The sequence below is a fragment of the Lutra lutra genome, chromosome 12, assembly GCF_902655055.1.
Source record: "Lutra lutra chromosome 12, mLutLut1.2, whole genome shotgun sequence".
In the NCBI taxonomy this organism is placed as follows: Eukaryota; Metazoa; Chordata; class Mammalia; order Carnivora; family Mustelidae; genus Lutra; species Lutra lutra.
The window spans coordinates 83,554,620-83,564,722 of record NC_062289.1 but is presented as its reverse complement, the minus strand read 5'-3'; the positions used below and the strand labels follow the sequence as shown (position 1 = coordinate 83,564,722).

At 50.7% G+C, this 10,103-nt stretch overlaps 1 protein-coding gene across 3 annotated transcripts in view; it reads right to left on the bottom strand.

The window, feature by feature from the left end:
• Positions 1-1,964: 1,964 nt before the first annotated feature.
• The window catches only part of RILPL1 (Rab interacting lysosomal protein like 1), a 40,955-nt gene continuing 32,816 nt past the window's right edge, over positions 1,965-10,103 (bottom strand). The window contains exons 7-8 of one of the 3 annotated variants that reach the window (XM_047698463.1): positions 6,056-6,079; positions 1,965-3,589 (exon numbers count right to left, since the gene is read on the bottom strand). In XM_047698463.1, coding sequence (XP_047554419.1) covers positions 3,445-3,589; positions 6,056-6,079 — 169 coding nt within the window. In that variant the 3' untranslated portion in view covers positions 1,965-3,444. Of the gene's footprint in view, positions 3,590-6,055; positions 6,080-6,371; positions 6,460-10,103 lie in introns of all 3 variants that reach the window. The other 2 variants (XM_047698465.1, XM_047698464.1) reach the window with 2 other exon arrangements.

Genomic DNA, 10,103 nt, shown 5'->3' with positions numbered 1-10,103 from the left:
TTCAGACTCCTGGGAACACAAATCTGGTCAGAGTACGTTGTATCTTTTCTATCTATATGTCTATAGTGTAAAGGCTTGCCGAGCTGAAGTAAAGAAGGAATAGAAAAGTGAATTCAGGGAGAATGTCCAGAACTGCGTAGCAAAGTCAGTGTGTGAGCAGTGGCCTAGGTCAGCAGTCAGCTACTCTTCAACAAATGTAACTCCATTCTGGAGGTAAATGCTGACTGCCTTTTTCTCTTCCCTGTTTTGGGCAGGGAGGCTGGCATTTAAAATGAAAAACCCAAGTTGCAAGCCTCTGGGGCTCTGGTTTGTGAAGCTCCATAGAGAGTTTGATGGTTAAGCATCTGCCTTTGGCTTGGGTCAGGATCCCAGGGTCTTGGGATCGAGCTGGCATAGGGCTCCTGGCTCAGCAGGGACCCTGCTTCTGCCTCTCCCCCTGCTCATGCTCTCTCTCTCTCTCTGGATCTGTCTCAAATGGATAGATAGAATCTTAAAAAAAAAAAAAAAAAAAAAAAAGTGAGCATGAAACAGAAGTGAAATCAATGAAAGGCTGCTGTCCAGTTCTGATTAATTTGTCTTCTCCCTTTTGGACATCCAACCTCCCCTCTGTTCGGGGGCTGGATATATTGACCTCAGTTTCTGAGGGCTTTGAAAACTACCATGCTCTTCACAGGGCTTTCACAAAAGTGACACTTAGCATTTTTGTTTTACCAATGGCTATATCTTTGAAAGCTCAGGTTCTTAAAATTCAAGAGGATTCATGCAAAGTAAAGGACATCGTATCAAGACAACACATTCATGACTAGGTTTTGCATTTCGAGTGTGAATCTCGTTGTTACGAAGGGAACCTGCTCTATCTTAAAAGTGTTGTTGGGGGGCACCTGGGTGGCTCATTGGGTTGAGCCTCTGCCTTCAGCTCAAGTCATGATCTCAGGGTCCTGGGACGAGCCCCGCATCGGGCTCTCTGCTCAGCGTGGAGCCTGCTTCCCCCTCTCTCTCTGCCTGCCTCTCTGCCTACTTGTGATTTCTCTCTCTGTGTCAGATAAATAAAATCTAAAAAAAAAAAAAAAAAAAAAAAGTGCCGTTAGCCATTTGAACAGTTTCCAAAAAATAGACTCATTCCTTTGTAAATTTCCAGTGCAGAATTTTACCATCTCCCACATCTCAAAAAACAGCTGTGCAGGAACACCCCTCTGATTTCACTCACGTTTCACAAAGCGCTCCCTATTACGGCACCAGAAGTATTTTATGGGCTAGAGTTGGGAGGTCCTTCAGCTAAAAGAGCAGTCCACATCAAGAAAGCACGTGTGGTGAGACAGCATCAGAAGAAAGAAATCCACTCACGGAGTTTATGCTGTCTGAGCCACAGTTATCAACCCTAGGTACCCGAACATGGATGGATTAAACAAATACGCACACTCAGACCCCATCCTTGACATTCAGGCTTCATCTTGTATGGGTCCTGATAACTAAACAAAACAAAAAAATTGGTAGAGGCCCCATAGCAGGGATCTTAGCAGTAGCCACGTGACAAAGGCATACACCCTATCACCCAACAAGTAATTCTTCTAGTTTATTCTGCAGACTGACGTACATGTACGAAAGTGTGCGGTGTTTTAGGCAGTAAAAGATTGGAAGGAAGCTCTCTGTCCATCGCTGGGGCCTGGACAAACGTGAACAAATTACACATCCACATGGTAGACCAGGGGTCCTTCCATCTTGCACGATTACATCTGGTGCTAGAAGATTCTTTGTTGTGGGGTGCTGTCCTGAGCATCGTAGGGCGTTGAGCAGAATCCCTGGAGCCTACACCCTGAATGACAGTAGCAGTCGTGACAACCAAAACACCAAAATCAACTCCAGACATTGTCAAATGTCCCTGGGGGACACTGAGACCCACGTCTTAGTACTGATGTGGAGTCATCTCCAGGGTATTCTAAGAAAGGTACAGAATAGCACATATATATAGTTTGCTGCCATTTATGTTTAAAAAAAAAAAAGAAAAAATAAATCTTGTTACATAACCGCATGTATATTTATAAGCTCTTTCAAGAAAGACACTCAAGAAACGCAACACTGGCTACTCCTGGGGAAAGGGCAACTAAAGGTGGCCAGGGGAAGGGGGTTCCTTCCTCGCCTGCTTTTATACTCCAAATCAACTGATAAATCTCGTGGCCAGTCAGGTTTGAGAACCACCGTGCAAAAGCCACATTATCCTGTCTGATCGTTATTTTCAGCAGTCTGGAAAGTTCCCATCGACTCTGTAAACCAACCTGATGGTTTCTTAGCAATGTGTAGACTGCGGACCCATCCGATGTACTTGTGTTCTGTTAGCAAATGTTACCTCTCTCAGTCTGTCAGCACCCAGCCTGTTGCCCTGGGTTCTCTGTGGGTAGGAGAAAGACAGTGCTATTTGGGCAAAACCCCAGCTCACCAGATGCAGGATTCTAGCTCTCTGTCTGCCACCCCAGCCCCATGAGTCAGCCCAACATGTGGTCCCCAAGCAATCGCTTCACCCACCACCCTCGCACTGGCGAGCCTCCCTCCTTCCCCCAAGTCCTGTATCCCCTAGGCTCCTCCACCCCATTCCAAATCCACTCCAGCACACTTGTCTTCTTTATAGGAGACCAAGTGTTTGATACATGGGAGGCTAAAAGGAAGAAAGAAGCCAAGGGGGGGGGAAAATACAAATGAGAAACGAGAAAGGTTGCAATGTCTCATCCTTAGCAACTTTGTTTGGTTAGTACTGCATAACTCAGCTGATTCCAAGGCACTTGCTACATGCTCGAGGCAGTGTCAGTAACAAGGTGAGAAAAGAACCCCTGGCTCTCTCTTGCAAGTCATCTCCAGTTTCTGGGTGGGACTGTCATCCCTATTTTCCGTTGCTTCCCATCTAAGTGGGGCCAGCTCGCCTGGTGACTTCATAGGCTCCGCTTATCTGACGGACGCCTCCTACCTATTATGCTACCACCATGACAACTTCCTGAATGATCTAATGAGAATCTACCACTTCCCTGCCTCCCACTCGAGCACAATAAATGTGTTAATAAAACCTCTACACACAGAATTTCATACAAAGCAAGTCAAACAGCAGTTACAGTGCATGTGATGTATTTGGCTTAAAGAAGCTTATGTTACTGAAGTTAATGCAAAAGTCTGGCCTCTGCTCATGGTATTATTAAATATATATCCTAAGGGATCAGTCATCTATTATAAATGGTGAGAGCCCTGGGTATAAATAAACATGTCTTTCGAGTTTGGTGTCAGTTTTTCAGTGTGCTTCCTCAAAGGAGACAGTCTGTTTGAGGGATCAGTTCTGAGGGTGCTTCTGAACCCAGAGGTGTGCAAGGTCGAGACACCTGGGGCTGTCGGGTTCCGCTGCGGGTGCTGGCGGGGGACAGTTCCGGTCCGAGGGCGGGGGGGTGGGGGAGGTGGGGGCTGTGGTCACAGGTGCTGCAGGGCTTCCTGTCCTTGCTCCGTGTAACCATCATCGCGGTGGGAGTTGGCCCACTGGCCAAAGGACTCCTGGATGTGCACGTTCCTCTGCGTGTTGGCCAGACGCTTCTTGTCTCGGGAGAAGAAGCTAAACCTTTTTGGAAGAGAAAGAAAGAAATTAGAGCCGGGCCTCGGCTGTGCACTGTAGAGAGTTTTTGCCATGCCAGGACATAGAGCAGCAAATGTGGAAGGAAGCAAATCAATTCAAGGTGGGAAAGACAAAGTGGGGCCGTGGGTCAAAGTTATCTGAGAAAGCAGCAAGGTGATTCTGCCTGTCACTGTCCCCAAACCTGGGAGGTGACACAGTGTGAATGCGGCATGCACCTAGGTGACGTGTGATGTGTCTCCTCTCTTACTTAAGCACTGCTGACAGTCTCTTCCCATTACCGGTGGAAATAAACAACGACTAGAAACAGACATCTGGAGTTTCTTTATCCTAATGATGCGGAGAAGGTAGTAACTGAAAGCCACAGAGTTTAAGAGGATCCTGACATAAAGAGACGAATGTTTTCAATTTAAGTTGTTACGTAACATGACTCAGGAAAGTACATATGCAGCACACCAAAGCCCGGATTTCATGGATATTACTGCTACAGAGGAGTCGGAAGTAGGTATTTTAGAAAAATGAGACAATTGAGAAGTAAGTGAGAGTACACACGGTTCTGTCATTGGATCTACACTGTGACTATTGTATGCGAATGAAACTGGGGAAAACACCAACTGACAGTGTCAAAAACTGACTTAAGGGCGAAAGCCTTTAGAAGTTAGCACCAGAACTTGCTACGTGGCAGCAGCTGATGTAGACAAAGAAGGCTTTTTAAAACAGCTCTGCTTCCTGGGGCACCTGAGTGGCTCAGGTCATGATCTCAGAATCGTGAGATCAAGCCCTGTGTTGGGCTCTGCTGGGCATAGAGCCTGCCTAAGATTCTGTCTCTCCCTCTCCTTCTGCCCGCCCACCCCCACGCTCTCTAAAAAAAAAAAAAAAACAACACAAAAAAACCCTGAAAATAAAACCAGCTATGACAACTGATCATTGATCAGAGTGAACCATCTGATGCCTCAAAGATGAAAGAAGAAATCGCGGGCATAAAGCTTATACACTGGCCCATTAAAAAACATTTTTTTTTTCTTTCTAAATTTTCCTTTAGGCTCCACACCCAATGTGGGGCTTGAACTCACAACCCTGAGATTCAGAGTCACATGCTCAGGGCGCCTGTGGGGCTCAGTCAGTTAAGTGTCTGATTCTTTTTTTTTTTTTTAATAGCTTTTTTTTTTTTTTAAAGATTTTATTTATTTATTTGACAGATCACAAGCAGGCAGAGAGGCAGGCAGAGAGAGAGGAAGGGAAGCAGGCTCCCTGCTGAGCAGAGAGCCCGATGCAGGGCTGGATCCCAGGACTCTGAGATCATGACCTGAGCCGAAGGCAGCGGCTTAACCCACTGAGCCACCCAGGTGCCCCAAGTGTCTGATTCTTGATCCAGTTTAGGTCACGATCTCACGATCTTGAGAGATTCTCTCTCCCTCTGCCTGCCCCCTCCCCACCACCTTGCTCGTACTCCCTCTTAAAAAAAAGAGTCACACGCTATATGGACTGAGCCAGGTAGGACCCCGAAACTGGCCCACTTATTTTTTGAGAGAGAGAGAGAGAGAGAGAGAGAGAATCTTAAGCAGACCCCATGCCCAGCATGGAACCCAATGTTGGGGCGCTCAGTCCCACAACCCTGAGATCGTGACCTGAGCTGAGATCCAGAGTCAGCACATTCAGGCCCAGGCGCCCCAACACTGGCCCATTTCAAACAAGGCCAGCTTTGGCGCGACCTCCACGAAGACCAGGACCAAACCTGAGGCAGCCCGCCTTGAATTTCTGCTACTTTTGAATTTTGGTGTCTGACCTTGGTAGGAGAGATAATAGCTATGTCATGTTTCCCGAGGCAGGAAGGAACAGGGATGCACGGCTGAGAAACTAAAACTTCCCATCAACTCATTTTAGTTCTCTCTGCTCACCTATTAGCCTTTTTTTTTTTTAAGTGTTGTGGCCCATCCAGTTCAGTTTTGGGTGAAAATGATTTTACTCTTCTGCGGTTACTGGACCCTACGATCACCTCCTACAGGAATAAAGTGGTTCTTTTTCGAAAGCTGGGGCCAGCTGAGGATATCTGGAGAAATTCCCCCTCCCGGCTCAAGTGTCTTTTCTCTACAGCAGGCATGTACACTGACGAGCCGAGGCACAATGGTCCTCCTGGGTTACCGGTGAGCTCCTCCCATGGTGTCATCGGGGCAATCAGTGAGCCCAAAACACAGCGGCAACACATCACTGTTACTTTTCTCCTCTACCTGAGTCAAGTGAGAAAGCCACATGCCACTCCCTGTCCAAGGGGACACAGAGAGAAACAAAGCATGGGTCCCCTCTTCTGCTCTTCCTCTTTTAAGGACAGCCACATGGTTTTCTGACAGCGGCTTGGCAAACAAAAGCGGTTTAGAAAGCTAGGGCGTGAAGGTCGGAAACACAGCGTTAGTGTCACTCAGGGGGCGGGGGTCACAGTGGGTGTTGACTACTGACCCGTCACTTAATGGACCTTCTTTACTGCATCGTGGACAAGGTGGTTTTTAGAATGGAATCAGAAAGGAAAAAAAAAAAAAAAAGACAAAAAGAATTATCGGTGACAGGGCCGGGAACGCCACGGCTTTGCTCGTGCAGGTCGAGAGCCTCATGAGGGCACGTCTGAAATCACACTTGACACCCACTTCAGACGGGAACACGCAGGTGACGGCCATGCAGCTAAAGTGGCCAAGGAAGGCGGGCCAGCCTCAGCAGAGCCGCAGCACACACTGCAAAGGCACAGCTCCAAACGAACCCACAAAAACCCAGTGCCTACAAGGGAAACAAGTCTTCGGATGGGCTGCAGGGTGGGGTCGTCTAAGATCAGTCCAGCTGCTACCATGGGCATTACGGCTGTAAAGATCCTGGTTAGAGAAGTACAGATAGACACAGAGAAGATAAAAACAGGGAGGCATGAAAAATAAACACACTGCACACGCAGACCGGCCGAAGGGTTTGCTTACGGGAGATGTCACGGGTGGAACTGTGTCCCCCTCCCCAAAACTCACGGTGCAGGTCCTAACCCCCAGTAGCTCAGAAAGCGACTCTTTGGAGATAGGATCCTTGTAGAGGTGACCCTTTAAGACAGTTATACTGGAGAAGAGTGGAGCTTTTTAAAAGGGGGAAATCTGGACAGAGACGCGCCCCCAGGAGGGCCACAAGGTGAAGGTGAAGGCCGGGGTCCAGGCGATGCTTCTGCGTGCCGGCAAAGGCCGAAGGGGGCCAGTAAGGCCCCGAAGCTGGGAGAGGCACGAGCCCTTCTCTCTCACAGGCCTCACAAGGAACTGCCCCTGGCGACACCTGCGTCTGGGGTCCTCGCCTCCCGAGGTACCAGACAAAGCGTTTTGGCTTGTGGAAGCCCTGACTGCAGCGGCCCCGAGAGAAGACAGGGGCCGAGAGGCAGGCCTGGGGTCTGGAAGAAGGGGTCAAACCCACTGTGGGTTAGCGGTGACACCCGCGGGTGTCTTCCATGCCAGCGCATCTCCCCCGACTGCCACATGCTGCAGGCTGCGGGTCCCCGAAGAAGGCAGCCAGGGGCGTGCAGGAGAGAAGATGAGGTGGCCCGGTGGGGCTGAGCAAGAGAACGGAGGCAGAGAGCCTGCAGAAGCCACGCCCCTGCGGAAGTCAGAGCTGACGGTGACTATGAAGGAGACGCTCCAGTCAAGCCACCAGAGCTGATTTTGAACAACTTTGATTTTTTTTTTAGATGCTGGCTGGGAAGAGAGAGGCATGACTGTCTCAGATGAGGCTGGGGATTATCTGTGTTTGGATTTACTGCTGACACACTTCACAGAGTAGCTGGGAGTTGGCATCTTGGCAGAACCCACACGGGTATCTTCTCATGGTGATGGAAGAGGGGATACCTTTTGTCAAACGAGTGGGCCCAGTCCCCCAAGGCTAGGCTGACAGGGGCTCCAAACCACACGGTTCTGCACCGACCTCTGCCAGGACCCCTTTTAGCCTAGCAGCAGCCCCGGAAGACACAGTCATCGTGCAGGATGGCCCCAGACCCAGGGTGACAGGTTTGTCTGCCTTCATCTGGGGTCTCATCAGGGGTCAGGCTGGTGCCCAGGGCCTTGGGACACCTGGAGGCTTCTGGCCGAGTGACTGTATGTGGTCCTGGACGCACGGCCCCCTCCCTTCCCTATTCCAGGTGCCTCCCTGCAGCTACCCCGTGCTCTAGAGGGCAGCCCCTTCTGCGAAAAAAGGCTGACTCGTTTCGGTTGAACATTTATGTCCTGGATATGGTGTAGCTGGTTTTACCTACTCCCTTCCCACTGACGATTTCTAGAAAACTCAATCCAAATGAAGTTGCGGCAGTGGCATTTCAGGCGGTGCAGCGCGCGGCTGTGAGGGAGCTATTTCTGGGCTGAAGCGAGGAGGGCGGTGGGTAGGAGGACAGGGACAGAATGCACTGTTGCCACGACTGTCTGAGGCTTCGCGGCCGCCTACTCTGAAGGCCACCCTTGCTGGCGTGTGTGACCAGCTGTTCTGCTCCGTAGCTTCTGTGGCTGTCCCTGTGTCCCCGCTGCCTGCCTCCTGCCTCCCGGCTCTGCACGTGCATGCGTGTGTGTGTGTGTGTGTGTGTGTGTGTGTGTGTGTCTGCAGGGCTGAGAGAAGAGAGACACAGGCCACACAAAGGGGGCGCTGGTGCCTGGTGGCCACTGGGGACAACGCTGGAGTCACTCCGCGCTCCCTCGTGACCTTCCCAGGACCCAGCTGCTGGGTCACAAGCTATTCTTGGACCGTGTTCTGGGTACAGTTTTGACTGGGGCAGGAGTGTCTGTTTCCCTTCACCAGTTCAGCCCAGAAACCTAGAGGCTGACGTCCTTGAATCGTGGTGCACTTTCGAGATAAGGGAACTGGGCAGTCCGCCCGCAGCTGGTGACTTGGCGTGGGCTGAGGAAATGGGGGTGGGGCGGGAGGCGGAAGGCATGGGTTCAAATCCCGAACTCTGACCCTTCTCAATGGTCTGATCTAAAGGAACGCAGTGGGCTTCTCCGGGCCCATGATGCATCTGAGAAATGGGGTTAATCGTCCTATCTCTGAGCTTCTGAGGGGGTGGAAGATACCTTAGTTCAGGTGGTGTGAGCTGATGAAGCCCCTTCAAACCTCCATGGTAGTTACTGCTTACTTGTTGGTGGACAGGGCAAACCGGTCAAGGGCAGGAAAGCAGCCATGACCTCTACTAGAGAGGCCATGTGATTAACATTCCACAAAAGCAAGGCTGAAGGGACTAGTAGACCTCAAGGGGTGCCAGAGGGGTGAGGGATAGAAGAGGAGGAAGGCATGGAACCATCTGGAGAACCGCCATGCCCTGTCCTCAGCCCCCAGGAAGATTCGTCCCTGCCCCTGGCTCTGGGCTCCTGGGCCGCACTGATGTGGCTCCCAGTCAGCATCCGAGGCGGACAAAGGCAACCACTGTCCTGCCTGGGCTGGTCAAAAGCCTTTTGTGCCAGCCTGATCTTCCAGTCATCCTCTAGAAGCTGGGGTGGCCACGGGACTGGCCACCTGCACCCTCCGGATGGGGGGATCCTGCTCTCTCTCCCTCTCTGTCTGTTTCTCTTTCCCTGACTCTCCAATGCCAGCTGCTTCTCCTGCGAGGCTCAGAGCCCTAGGTCTTGCTGAGCAGACAGCGGCCACACTAAAGGAGAGAAGGGCCGAGCATCCTTTGTGGGACAATCCAGAAAGGAGGACTTGACACACAGCCTCTTCAGGTGTGGGTAGAAGAACCAGTGGGAAGAAGAAGATTGCTGGCTAATTCTGATCACTTTCCTCTGGCTTTTTCCCAGTTTGGGATTTGCAAAAGCCAACTCTTAATTGCCTTTCTGTGGGGAAAGGGGGTTGGAGCAGAAAACCACAAAATCAGGACAGCCCGGCTTTGGAAGGCAGGCTTAGAAACGCATATGTCTTAGAAGTCCAGTCCTGGCAGTGGTGTGTGCAGCACACGTGAAGACACTAAAAAGACCAAAGAAAGTAGAAGCCTGAGGTGATGTCTACTATGCTGCCACCCTCAGGGACAGCATCCACGAACACAGCCCACCTATAGGAAAACCAAGCCAGACGTGGAGGGAACGAGGAAGAGGTCTGATGACAAGGCCTGGATCCAGCTGAGCCTGAAAGCCAGTCTGACCTGGGAATTTTGGGTTCCTTAGCCAACAGTTTTTCTTGAGTTACTCTGAGTTGAATTTCAACTGCCAATTTTAGATTATTAACAGTATGTGGCCAAATGGTGTTGGGATTCAGAGGAAGCCCTTCTGGTTCCAAGCTTCACTCCTAGTCAGTGCCGACCCCTAACCAGAACTGGGAACTCCACACAGAGATCGAAGACCAAGCAAACAAGCAATGTAGCTGGCAAGAGAGGCTGGGGAAGGAGCCATGCGTTCCTGGGCGCACTCTAGAGGGCAGCTACCCCCTCCCAAGAGGAGAGGCTCAGACAGTCACAAGGCTGCACACATTCTCCTTTGCCCTTCCTGTCACTTCACAGGATCAGAGCTAGCCAAGAACT